This window comes from Labrus mixtus, chromosome 8, assembly GCF_963584025.1.
Source record: "Labrus mixtus chromosome 8, fLabMix1.1, whole genome shotgun sequence".
Classification (NCBI taxonomy): Eukaryota; Metazoa; Chordata; class Actinopteri; order Labriformes; family Labridae; genus Labrus; species Labrus mixtus.
In genome coordinates, this window is record NC_083619.1 from 27,010,319 (window position 1) to 27,023,941 (window position 13,623).

Below are 13,623 nucleotides of genomic sequence, written 5' to 3' on the forward strand. Positions count from 1 at the left end.
AAAAATCACATATAAAGCCTTTAAAGCCACAGAATAATGAGCATGATGAGATTTTTTTCCAAAGCATGACATTTTACAAGACATGACATTTTACAAATGCAGTTTTTGTTAAGCTAACAGTCTAATTAAAGCATGAAGCATGTGCACATATCCAGGGCATGCATTTCATCATAAATCAACATATAAGGCCTTATTACTTCAGATTAATATTCCTGCATCTTTCATGTAAAGGAGGGAAGGGAAGTGGGGTAAAGCACTGATCACCCCCAAAAAAAGGAGGAAAAGGCAAATAAATATATCTGGAGGAGTGCCAGGGTGTATTTATAACATGTCATTCTGTCATGCTGTGTGAGAGATATATTAAGGTCCTTATATTAGAAAGTCTCACCGTGCACCATTTGTGGCCCCCGCTTTAAAAAAAAAAAATGTCTCTTCTTGTTCCCTTTTTCGACTTGTAGAGGAAACGAGCGGGTCGCATGATGTTCAGCGAGAACAGTGAACACGCTTTGCTGCAGGAGGCGGTAAGGCTGGCTTCTTAGAAAGAGAGCCACAGGTGAATGAGTACAACACACACACACACACACACAAATACATTATCTCAAGCAGAAGCAAACCTGTCCCTCGTGATGCACCTCAAGCTGCTGCCTCTACAGTAACCTGCACAGCATTTCTCTGAATAATCATCTTAATGGCATTTCTATTACAAGTTAATCGCTCATTAAACTGTCTCCACTGTCACAGGGAGACTCGTTTTGTGATTCATGGTTCTCTGGACAGCCATGGAGACAAGGAGGATGTCTGATTTGTTTCACGGACACACGACTTCATCAAATCTTTTGATTATCCCCTTGAGGTTTGTGGGCATCTTCCAAAGATTATCGCTGCGCGTTTTTTGCGCTTCGCACACAGGAGACATGCTGAGTGCAGTGCTACGACTTTTAGATTGAAAAGATGTAGTTTGTAAAGAGAAGAGGATTGCGCAGTGTATTTGTGATGAAATAACATCAGTCAAGTGTGTCTGTTTAGTGGCTAAAAACGTGTCTGCACAGCCGCTGACAGCAGCCAGCGCTTCTCCTGTGTCTGCTGCCGCTCCGGAGACGCTGAAACTCACATTTGAATCAGTAGAAAAGTCGACTTCCTCGTTCTGGTCTGGGTTATATAGCGCTCTAAAAATAGAGCAGATTTGGCCCAATGGCAAGCGGAGTCGCTGCAGACCGCGCGCCAACCACAACACACAGGATGAGTCGGCTCCGGCTCGGCATTGGCCAGGGGTGGTCTGGTGGGCGGGTGGTGCGCTCCCGTGAGCCCATTGGTGGACGTGCCGAAACGTAATGTAATCACATGGGGGTGGGTTTGTCTGTAATTTTGAATCGGGGGGGAAGTTTACAGTGCGCTGACGGACTTTTGCAGAGTTCAGTGTTGTGCGCTCTTGGTGCGTCACACGCTCAAAACCCTCCACTGGAAGCGCACGACTCCGGACTCCCTCTCTCCATGCAAATACAACCAAGACTCCAGCGACTCTCTGAACACAACTGGCTGCGTTTCCTCTGCAAAGCTCGAATCCGCTTCTACTTGTGGCTTGCTGCACCTCAGGACTGAAATGGATGTCATCCCTATGTGTAGCATCTTCCAGGAGCTCCAGATTGTGCACGACACCGGATACTTTTCAGCTTTACCGTCTCTGGAAGAGTACTGGCAGCAGGTAAAAAAAAAAAAAAAAAGAGTTATTCCCTCAAATCTGTCCACCTGAACACGCAGTTTGACAGATCGGCCCCCCCGTGATGGTTGTGTGTAGAAGTGCAGGGAATGCGGGGAATTTGGGGAAACTTGCGCCCCAGTGACAGCTCGTGTGTGGACGTGCAAATGTCAAAGTTGTTTACGTAACTCCACGTTTGATTTAGCGCAACAGTTTCATCTCGGTCTCTCTGTTCAAAGTCGTCTGCGTGCCTTATTAAGGGAAGTGATGCAAGTTCCCTCAATGACGGATTTCTTTTTATTTTCCGATGATATTTCCTTTTTTTTCTACTTCGACTAGAACAGTGACTTTTTTAATTGACCTTGTTACACTTTTTGGAGTTACTTTGACTCATTTAATTAAAGTCTAACTCTGATATTCCTCTTCTTATTTTAATGGATTGATAGTTTTACTGTTTTTAGAGCACGGAAAGCTTACAGTCGTTTTTTTTTTTATCATGGTTCTGCTTTTACAAAAATATATTCTGATATTTTGAACGCATGAGTGCAGATCGCATCAGCTTGTGATAAAATAAAAACACACCGTGTTGCAGATTTAGCAACTGTGCGTCTTGCGCGTATCTCCTTTTCCCTTCCTCTCTCTCTCTCTCTCTCTCTCTCTCTCTCTCTTGCTCTCTCTCTCTGTCTCTCGCTCGCTCTGTCACACAAACACACACGCACAGACGAGAGAGTGACAGACCAATAAAAGGAGAGAGAGAGAGAGAGAGAGAGAGATTTCTATTCCAGTTTGGCTCGACAATGCAAACCCCCCCCCCCCCCCCCCCCCCTGCATGCCAGAACAGTAGAGTTTCATACTGGAATCGAGGGAAGGGTTCGGAAATGAAATGAATTGGCAGCACGTTTCAGTCTTCTTCTGTCTCTCTGACGTCTATTAGATCTCTTTCGGGCTTCGGGCCAAGTCTCCCCCCCCCCAGGCATTTAAAGCTCGCCTGGGATTTATCCAGCTCTGCTGACGAGAAACATTTGTCTTCAATGTGTTCACTTTCATTATCAAATCACCACGATGTTCCCCTCAGTGTTCCTATTTTTCCACAATAAATATGTTTGTGGTAAGTTGTACTGATATGCACCCCCCCCTCCCCCCCCCCCCCCCTGTGTGTGTGTGTTGTACCCCCTCTAATCCCCTCTGTTGTTTTATATAAATACATGATTAGTGACAGATTGACATGTTTCTGGACTCTTTCTTTATGATTTCTTCGTTGTTGTTGATCATATTCTTCTCTAATTTGAAAGTAGTGATCATATTAAAGTCCTCTGGGTTTGCACAGCATCACTAATTGCTTGTGCCACTGAGTTTGGAGCAGTCAAAAGAGGGACATGCCCTTCTCAGACATCTCAGACGTCTCGTTTTTTTTTATATTTTTAGAGGCTTGAAGAACTAAAACTCTTAATACGCTTTAAGAAAAGCCAGATTTTTTCTTTCCCTCTTACCTAACTTGCTAATCATCTTGCAGATTTATCAAGTGACCCCCCCAGAGCTGAGGTCACCAGGCGCTCTGTGCAAGAAAAAAAAACAACATTTGGCTGTAAAGTTGTACTTCATTAGGGGGAAACTGCACCGTGCTGTTAGCGGCCTTCGTATCTGGCCTTGTGCTCTCTCTCTCCGACTGCAGCCATGGGTTGAGGAAGTGCTCTCTCACTTCCTTTTTCAGAAGAAGCCCACAATCCACAGCGGTACTCTTGCAGTATTCATGCCGAGCCTTTTTATGGACCCCCCACGAACCAGACCTTCCCTCCTCTCTCTCAGGGTCCCTGGTGTGCGATGTTATTTCTAGCGATGCCTTTCCGAATGCATTATTAAATCCACATTACGTTGAATAATTGATCGATTTTAAAAGATCTACAAGCACTTCCCTAACCCAACAGGGAGGGGAGGGGGGGGGGGGGGCTCTGTAGCATATGTAAAATTTCATGACCAATCCCCAACACACACCTATGCCACAGTCGCACACAGACAGCGTTGTTCTTTGCATGCTCTCAGAAGGAAATGTGGTGCTTGTAATCTTCCCTGATGTGGCCTCAGAGGGCACCCTTAGAACACACTCGACTATCCTCTGCATAGGACATTGTGTCTCTCCTCGTTCCTGCAAGGCGGAGAGGAAGAAGGGCCAGCAGTGGTACAGTGTCACAGCACTTCCTGCTGCTGCTAAGAATAAACACAGAGGATAGTAGAACGCCAGCGTGTGTGCTCCTCTTGAAAACATTTTTTTTTTTTTTTTAGTGGGGTGTTTTAGGGACTTTCCAGTTTGAATTGAACGCGCTGTGTTTCAGGCCTGCAGGCGAACTCATTGCCATCTCAATCTTCTCTCCAACGCAGACATGCCTCGAGCTGGAGAGGTACCTCCAGAGCGAGCCCTACGTCTCCGCCACCACCGACCTCAAGTTCGAGAGCCAGGAGGACCTGTGGAGCAAGCTGATGCTCGCCTGCGGGGACAAGTCGTCGGCCGACCAGGACCCTAAAATCCCCCGCATCAAGGACGAGGAGGACAATCAGGACATCCGGCACCTGGACGCCGGCGGCTTCAACTCCGACGCCAGCAGCGAGGCGTCCGACAGCTCCGAGGAGCTCTCCCCTACCCTCGACTTCCCCTCCGGCTCGTTGACTGACATTCTGGGGGACGGTGGCGGCGGCGGCAGCGGCGAGGACCTGGGCTCGGCCATCGGCAGCACGCCGCCGTCCTCGCCCGAGCTGGGCAAGGAGGGCTCGGGCTCGGCCCAGGCGTGGAGCGGGATACAGACTGTGCTGCACTCGCCGGGGAAAATAAGGACTGGGGGATCGACGGGGGAGAGGTCGGGGCTGACCAGCGGCGAGGCGTCTCCGGACGGCAGGCGGCGGGTGCACAGGTGTCAGTTCAACGGATGCAGGAAGGTGTACACCAAAAGCTCCCACCTCAAGGCACACCAGCGCACGCACACAGGTAAGGACGCCTGGACGGGGAAAAAATGCTGTCATTGCTGGCATGCAAATGTCATGACCTTTATTTTCCTAAAAAGAGGAAGAGATGCCCTGACAGGTTTTTGTATTTATGACATCATCTTTTTAAAATCACTCTGTAGAACGTGATCAACTCATATCAGGATAAAAACCCTAAAAAAAAGTGTGAAGCTCAGGTGTTGTTTTCTTGCTCAAAGTGCTGAGATCCCTCCCACATACTTTGAATAGTTTGTCAGGAGGAATGCCCTCAACTGTGACCTAATTCACATAGAAGAACGTGACTTCATGCAGGGGGGGGAAGGGAGACAGAGTGAGAGAGACGGGAGGGGGAGGGAGGAGGCTCCTTTGTGGCCGACAGCACCCAAAGGATGTGGATCCTGCAAACAAATCAACAGTTCTCAGATTTCACCATGGGAAAAAACGTTCAGAATCTCACCCGTTTTTCGCTCTCTCACCAGAAAAAAAGGGAATTATGGGAATGTGACATTTGCAGTGCTCGGATCCCCGGGGTTCAAATGTGAGCAGTTTCCCTTTGTGATCTCTGACCTCTTGCCAAGCTGTGCCCGACCATTAAGGAGAGGGGAAGTCGCATTCCTCGCATCCTTTGGCTGTCCATGTTAGCCACATGCTTAATGGTCCTGAGGATCATTAGGAACGGTCTCTATTTTCTCCTGCAGCTCTCTCTCTCTCTCTCTCTCTCTCTCTCTCTCTCTCTCTCTCTCTCTCTCTCTCTCCACACATTACATAAGCCCGTCTACTCGAGCAGCTCCTCACAGCAGCTGCATACCAGAGCTCTCAGGACCCACAAGGCACGAGGTTGTTTTTCCTCTCCAACTTACAGTAGTCAGCCCAATCTGCTTAGCCTGACTGGAACGGGATCCAGTTTCCCTGAAATCAGCGCGGTGTAAAGCCTCTGAAGATTAGCGAGAACGATAAATATTGGCTTCATAATTTGAGAGGTCGCGTTTCAAAATGTCAAATAGAATGAAGGTTTGATTGAAGGTCTTAAATGGCGGCAATTACGGAGCCTGTCAGATGGCAAATAATTGAAAAGGACACCAATGGATGTTATTCAGTTAAAAGGTTATCAGAAAAAAAGAGTATAATTATGTCTATTCAGGATTAACAACTTTATGTTTTTAAACATGGGAAATGAAACTTATTCTGACTTAATCATGTCTACAGACTTATTTCATGCATAAAAAACTGGCGGATCATTTGTATTTCATTCATAAAAACTACAAAAATGGCGGCTCACAAGTTAGCAGAGGTTATAAGACTGTTGTTCCTCCATGTTTTTAGATCGTCTTCATTGACAACGATACGATTTGCACTTCCTGCCGCGTGTTGACGTTTTGATACCATGGTTGTGTTCCAACAGGTGAGAAGCCCTACAGGTGTTCATGGGAGGGCTGCGAGTGGCGTTTTGCACGGAGCGACGAGCTCACCAGACACTTCAGGAAGCACACCGGAGCAAAGCCATTCAAATGCAGTCACTGCGACAGGTGAGTGTGTGTGTGTGTGTGTGTGATGGGAGCAAAAACGTTTGATGTATACTGTTACCTAGGTGACCAAACACATGGAAAGATGATGTTTTTTTTTTTTTTTTTTTTTCAAAATAAAAGCAGCCACACTTAGTTTTCAGAATAAAATATCTCAAACTAAGCGCTGTAAAGGTTTGATTTCATTCCCTCTTCAAATGAATCCCAAGAAAACAGCTTCCAAACATCACAGAAAATCCCTGATTTGTACTATTTATTTATTTGTTTTAGCTTTGGTGCTAAGTGCTCTTTCACTGGCAGAGCAAACCCCTTAAGTGTGCAAATGAGTTTAATAAGGGCACGTGAGGTGGAGGGATGAATGAGGTTCAAGGATTGGACTGATGAAATGGGGGGGGGGGGGGCAGAGGTCAAGTGGTTCATAGAGAACCGAGGGCTGAGCACAAAGGGTTAAATGAGGTTTGTTGATGAGATGAGATGTGCAGGCAGTGAGAAACAGAATGTCCTCATGATGAGCCTTTGAAGGTTTTTTCATCTCTCATGTGATATCATGACTAATAAATGGATGAAAGAGAAGCTCTATATCTCGTTCTTTTCTTATCACGAGAGCCAAAGAGTGAAGAAAATGAAGCCTAGCCCTGAAACAAGGAAGAATATTTAACTGCTGAGATATCTATTGGAGCAAAACAAAAAACTGCCTTTACTATAACCTGGCAACACGATACACATTACAATACATAATGTGGTATAATACAATATATTGGAATATCATAATCAGGGTATGATGTCGGGTAATATATGCACGAGGGATGCATCGGTTCAACATCGGTATCAGCTGATATCGACCCTGCTGACTCACAATCGGCAAATATTGTGGCATCAGCCGATGTTGTATCTGTTGTGCAAAATCGATTTAATGCTGACATCTAGTCCACCTAACTTCTGGTTCAGAGAAGAGGGTTTGTTTTTGGGCAGATGAAGTCACCTGTCTGAATTGTTTTCATTGTCATACATGAGAGAACATGGTGGCACTGTGAGAGTCGTACACCACAAGACGTCATGAAACAAATATTTGAATCAGCTTTGTTATTTTGAACGCCGGTATCGGTATCGGCCCTGATTCTCTAATCTCTGACATGCACATTTCTTCCTGCCTTAGTTTAATAATAAACATAAAGTTAAATACCTGAAGGTAGATTATAATGTATGCCCCCTAGTGGTTGGGAGTTTACAAAAAACACAGAATGAACCGCTGCCACAAGAGTTTGCATTCAACAACCTTTATTAAATACTAGGTTTTTTTTGGAACCCTTACAGAAAACATAATATTAAGATACTCAAGAGTATAAATATAAAGATGCTAGCAGCACGACTAACCATCTCGCAATAATCCTGTGAATCCTCAGAAAAAGCAGCCTTTCCAATTTTTCTCAGCGTGCATCTTGTGTAAAATAACACTTTAAGTTTAAGTTTGAGCGACCACAGCGGTACAAACAATGTTTTAACATTTCAGAAACATGCTAAATCTTCTCTCTCCCTCTCTTCTTCCTCAGGTGTTTTTCCCGTTCTGACCACCTGGCACTTCACATGAAGAGGCACATCTAAGATGGCCTCGGTGTTCAGAGCTCTGAGGGGATGATTCTGGTTGATTGTCCTGACCTGTAGGGGATCAGCGGAGGCCGGTGTGTCCTGGGAGCGTTCACAGGGGCACGGCCGTGTTCCAGTCAGTGGAAAAAGATGAAGCGACGCAGGCTATTATTTGCACCATACTTAGTGCCTCCAACACCTTGCTGTGGAGATTGCTCTTGAAAAGGTTTTTTTTGAACGGAGGAGGAGAGAGAGAGAGAGACTTGGAAAAAATCTGGGCTGGAGACGATGGAAAGAGACTCTTCTGTATGGTGTTCAATGCTTTTTTCCAGGAGGATTTACGGGGACTCCTGCAGGGGTGCCCTTTCCCTCCAATGACAGTGTGTATGCCTGAGCGCATGGGGACTGTGAGTGCCTGCGACTGGATGCCTGTGCTGGCTTTATGGAGTGGATGGAGCTTGCATTGTGGAACTGCGAGTGAATGACACATAGAGAGGATGATGTTTTTGGGCGGCGGCGGGCGGGGGTGTACGTGATGTGGTCTCACTGAGAATGAATGCAAGCAACAACAACAACAACAACAAAAAAAAAACGGGGGATGATGTGTTTGTGCTGTTTGAGTCTGTTAGGCTGTGGAGTGGGGGCGAGAAAAGGTGGGGTTGTTTTTGCGGGGGCTGGTTTTGCTACAGAGAGCGCCCCCTTTCTGCGCGGAGGAGGAACTGCAGCTCCACGTTCAAACATGAGAGGTCGTTTTGTTTAGTGCAGCTATTAAATGTGCAATGTATTATGTAGCCTGTCTCAAAAAACATACACGCTATACAAAAAAAAAAGCTCATTTTGTTGTCCATTGTGTAAGCTCTGTATCTTTAAAAAAAAAAAAGACAAAAAAAAAACAATGGTTGTTCACAAACAAGTTATCGCCATTTTAACAGAAGTTGCATGGGATCCCGGGGGGGGGGGGAATGTGTCGCTCACCTCTTTGCTTATAGGACAACAAAATTCCATTCGAGAGCAGCTACTTTTCATGTTACTCAATATCATTGTATTGTACAAAAACACATAAGGCAGTCATTTGTTTTTGATTTTTTTCTAATTTTCCTGATAAGTTGGGGGATACCACTGTTGCTTGGCGACTGTCTTGATCACGGGGATTTTTTTCTTTTTTTATCCGTCACTCTTTTGCTCTTTTCTCTAGTTTCTATCTGTAAATGCACTGTTAACCTTACTGATGCCTTATGTAAGTGGCCTTGTCCTGTTTAATAGATCCTTCTCTCACACACAGAAACACACCAAACAGGGGGGGGGGGAGGGGGGAGGGCTGCAAATGCACTAGTGCGGTATAGAATTGCTTTATAAAGGCTCTGATCCATACAGTCGCACCTTTTTGCCCTTTTCGTCGTCTCGCGATCGACTCCTCTACACTCCCCCCCCAAAAAAAAAAATAAAAGAAAGAAAAAACTATCTATCAGCTTCATAATGACTGCCATCTTTACATCTTTGTGCATTTTTTTTTTTTTTTTGTCGTTGAATATTTCAGAACTTTATCAAATCCTATTCTCTAAAAATGACCCGGGTGTGAGGCAGAAATGTGGAGCGCTTAGTAATCGTTGTTTTGTTTTTGTAAAGATTTACTACTGTGTAGTATAAAGAGGTGTGGGGTGCACTTCAGATGGACTGCAACATGCCGTCGACGGTACAGAGTCTTGGAAATATGTTCTCAATGAAATGCGGCACGCTCGGTCCAATTGGTTGATTAACTGCAAAACAGAACGTCGTCAGTACTCTTTGTCGATGTGTCCAAAAAAGCTTCCAGTTCCAAACAATGACGACATTCTCAATCATGAGTCGGTTTTCTTTCATGTCGTGTGTTGTGGTAGGTCTCGGCCCCTCAGGGTGAGTCCCTGTCTTTACTCAGTCCTGTTTTTTTTAAACAACCCGTGATCTGACTAAAGGGTACCAAAAACCGGTCCAACCAGTTCAGCTGAGCCGCGCTGCAGGCCTGAGAGGGTTTCTGTCTGTGTCTGCAGGTGAACTGAGAGGACACCTGATGTATGTCAGCTTCACTTTATGCATGTTTTCACTTCAGTTACTGTACATGACTTCAACACACTCCTCTGTGGGTTGATATAACGCTCTATTCTTTGATTGGAATCCCTTCACTTCAACATTGGACAAACTCCAGATCATTTTTTTTTTTAACCATTTCTGTAAAGGACATTTGGTGTGAGTGATCTTTACTGGACGATGTGTTGTTGACACAGTGAGACACATGGTTGTGTTGTATGGGTCTGGCTTTGTTTAAGGGTCATCAGACTTGTTGCCTGTGACTCTGTAGTTGACCCTCATGGCAGCCTTGTTGAAGCTCAACAACTGTACATTTAAACCCCCCCGGCCAACATTGAAGTCCAAAACATTGAGAAAACTTGCAAAGAAATGTAAATTGTAAACTTTAAAAAGAGACTTTTGTAAAGGAAGCTTCTATTTTGAAAGGGTATGGGACCAAAAACAAGTGCAGTGTGTTGTTTCTAAGGATGAACCGATAAAAGACAAAGCGACTGAAGAGTTGTTGTATAAAATAATCAAAATCTCCTTTCGACTTCATTTGCTTCTGTAACATCTTTTTTTTTTTTTTTGTTATCGGAGAAAGGTTGAGCTAATATTCGTTTTTTAAAAACTGCATACACACCTGTGGCCTATCATCTTTCAAGAAAACAAAAACAACACAAAAAAAAAAAACGACTTTTCAGACGTGAATTGTTCTGGACACTTGAATTGTCTTTTTCCTTTTTTGCATTCTGGTGCCCGTTAAGTTTTACGTTTTTGTTTTTTTTAATTTGCCATGTGATTTTTTTTATTTTTTTTCTGTCAGTTTTTCAAAGACCTGCGAAGACACCCTATCTTTAGCTAAAGAATCTTTATTGGATAAACACGGAGATACAAATATGAGGCTCTATTTTTGTTTCTTTTACCTTGCATAACAAGATTTTTTCATTTGAAATTGTTTTGTAAAATAGTTTCTGTATGAATGTATTTTTTATTGGAAAATGGATAAAAAAGACTTTATTGGATCTACATGTGGTTTTTGTTTTCTTTCTCCTGCTGCCTCCCCCCTCCTTCCCTCCCCCATTCCCCTGGACACTGCCAACCAGGAAGTGTGTGTTTATGGGATATTCAGTGAATTCCCAGAGGATAAATTAACTCTTGTGAACCCATTTCCCCTTCCCCACTGAAGTCAGGGTCGATTACAGAACTGCACCGTACTGCCAGGGATTCAGTTACTAGGACCAGAGCCACGTAGTGACACGGTCATCTGTTCACTTTTTGAAAACCTTTACAGGAAAGGATTATTAAAAATGTGGTCTGATTTCCCTACATGAAGCCCCCATTGCTGTCAGTAATACACTGGACCAACATCGCTTGGTTTCATGCAGTACACCCCCCATTATTTTACAGTCTCCATATGGTATACCCACTTCTAAATCCCCTCTGATTCCATTGATTGACAATATTCAGTAGGATGCTCCATTGTCCTTCCTAAGATGGTGAAGAGATGACCCTCTCTACTCTGTCTCTGATTGGCTAGTACATACTGACTATGCAAGAGTAGTCTTACATGTCACAGTTTACACCAGAGGTCGTTTATCCTCTGCTGGACAGGTCGCTTAAAAAGACATTTGGGGGGGAAATTAAGAGTATATCTACTTCTTCAGGCACCACTGGATCCATGGTATATTCACTCTATTGTCAGTAGACTTTGACCAACACTTTGAGACTGTATTATCCTTCTCTGTGGCGGCCAGCCCCCGGTGCATTTTCTTTCTCTTATAGGATGTAACATTTCCTCTTCAACAAGTTACAGGAACATGTAGGTTCCTGAAAAGGCTCAGCAACGACCCAAAACATGCAAACACCAAGTTTCAGCGCATGCTGCTTCAACATTATTCAATAGTTTACTGGTTGAGGACTTTTTCTTCAGCGGCAGATTGATCCACGATTGTTGCAGTTGTTGAAGTTACAATGAAGGTCAAACTTAACTACTTCAATCTTACATCCAGACCTAGGTCCATACTTGGTATCAGGGCTGCTCGATTAATCAGAATTACATTCTTACCCTGATATCACTCATCTCTTTAACGTTTGATTATTGTGCTTCATAGAGGCAGGGATTCACCTACTAAAGGACCAGAGCTATGTCACTAGACGGTCTTTCATAACTCTTTTCCAAAGACCTTTGCAGTGGAGCAAGGGTGGTCTAGCACAGTGTTTTTCAAAGTGGGGCTCCTGACCCTCTGGGGGGTCGGTCCCAGACACTAGAGGGGGAAACAAACCTGAAAATCAATTTATGACATAATTTGAGAATTTTACATTATAAGATATTTTGATGGTTATTAATCTGCAAATTGAAGTCTCTGTTTTCTGTTTTATACCAGTTTTTCATTTAAAATTAATTTATACACAGCCAGCAAACAATGCTTGTATCAAAAGAAATAAGAAAATGCCCCCAAAAACAGCTGAATCAGCAGGTTTCACCACAGTCTGCTTCAACATTATTCAATCGTTTGAGACTGAATGATCCAGAATTTGAATATCATTTTTTAAATGACATTTTATGAGGTGTTTCAAAATTAACGTTTGTTAAAATGTACATAAAAAACATGGACATATGTTGGCCGTGTCGCAAAGCTGTTAACTGTCTCAACTTGATATCAGACGTCAATGTCATTAAATGAAGACCACAAAAAGGGTTAGATAACTTTCTTATTATCAAATACTACTATACTAATACTACTACTACTAATACAACATTTTGCCAATGTCTGCTTAATATTTTGCACCAGCTGTCACTTTAGGTTGTCTAGTAAAAACACTTATTATATTCAGTCATAAACCAACTAGTTATACGTTTTAAAATGTTAAAATTGAACGTCCTCAGACAGTTGTTTGTGAGCAACATTTTGGTGTGTACTTCACTGTGTACTTCACTAAAGTCTCTGTGGTGAAACCAAACATAGACACAGCTGTGCTATAGAAAAAGATGTAGTTCTTATCTTGGTTTAATGTCGACTTAATAAAGATGACTCATGTTTAGCTGGTGTGAATGTGCCGTGAAGTATTTTGAGACGGCAGAACTTTGTGTGTTTAACTGAGTCAAAAGATATTTCAGTGTTCTCGGTATTGAGAGAACATTTCCCCCACTGCAACTGTGTGGCTCATAGATGTGTTTTTACCAAGCAGCAACCTTCGGTGTTGAAAAATGAAGCCAATGCAGAATTGCAAAATCCTGCAGTTCATCGAGTGTCCACTAGAGGCTGGCTCCAGGAACACAGGAAGTCAAATACACACCACAGGCAAAAAAGCAGTTTGTACAGCATAAATTAACATGTTAACAGCCTGGTACAAAAATCGAAAAAGGTCTGATTAGTTTTGGTCATCACTGGCACATACTGTACGGGGGTGCATTTTATTTTAAACGCCTCCCTTTGGATTTTGAAAACAATACGTGTTATCCATAGTTCGGCGCTTAGCTGACATGATTGACAGGTGGGCGGGATGTAACGGTTCATCAAGAGGTTTAAAACCCGCCTCAGCTCCAGCTCTCAGCCTGTCGTTAGGTTGACTGAAAGTTAGACTGAGACAGGATTTCCAGCATGGCGGCTGCTGCCGATGAGCCTCCAGAGCCCCCTGCAGGAACAGATGGCTGACGTCACTCAGGCTTCATCCATTAATATTTACACTCAATGGTTTTTACTAGTTCAATTAAGCTTTATGATACAGAGGAATAAGATAAATATGGCTTTAGAAGCACACTAACACAATACTTGTTAGTATCTGTTTTTCTTTCTTTTA

General features: G+C 43.6%; 1 protein-coding gene across 1 annotated transcript; it reads left to right on the plus strand.

The window, feature by feature from the left end:
• Positions 1-1,377: 1,377 nt before the first annotated feature.
• LOC132979557 (Krueppel-like factor 6) lies at positions 1,378-10,844 on the plus strand. The gene is made up of 4 exons (XM_061045463.1): positions 1,378-1,702; positions 4,073-4,673; positions 6,072-6,195; positions 7,743-10,844. The coding sequence occupies exons 1-4, from the start codon at positions 1,601-1,603 to the stop codon at positions 7,792-7,794; spliced, it is 879 nt and encodes a 292-aa protein (XP_060901446.1). The 5' UTR covers positions 1,378-1,600; the 3' UTR covers positions 7,795-10,844.
• The last annotated feature ends 2,779 nt before the right edge of the window (positions 10,845-13,623 follow it).

Coding starts and splice junctions, on each gene's coding strand:
- LOC132979557 (XM_061045463.1), top strand. CDS start 1,601: ATGGATGTCATCCCTATGTGTAGCATCTTCCAGGAGCTCCAGATTGTG. Junction 4,674..6,071: donor ACACCAGCGCACGCACACAG/GTAAGGACGCCT, acceptor GTGTTCCAACAG/GTGAGAAGCCCTACAGGTGT. Junction 6,196..7,742: donor AAATGCAGTCACTGCGACAG/GTGAGTGTGTGT, acceptor CTTCTTCCTCAG/GTGTTTTTCCCGTTCTGACC.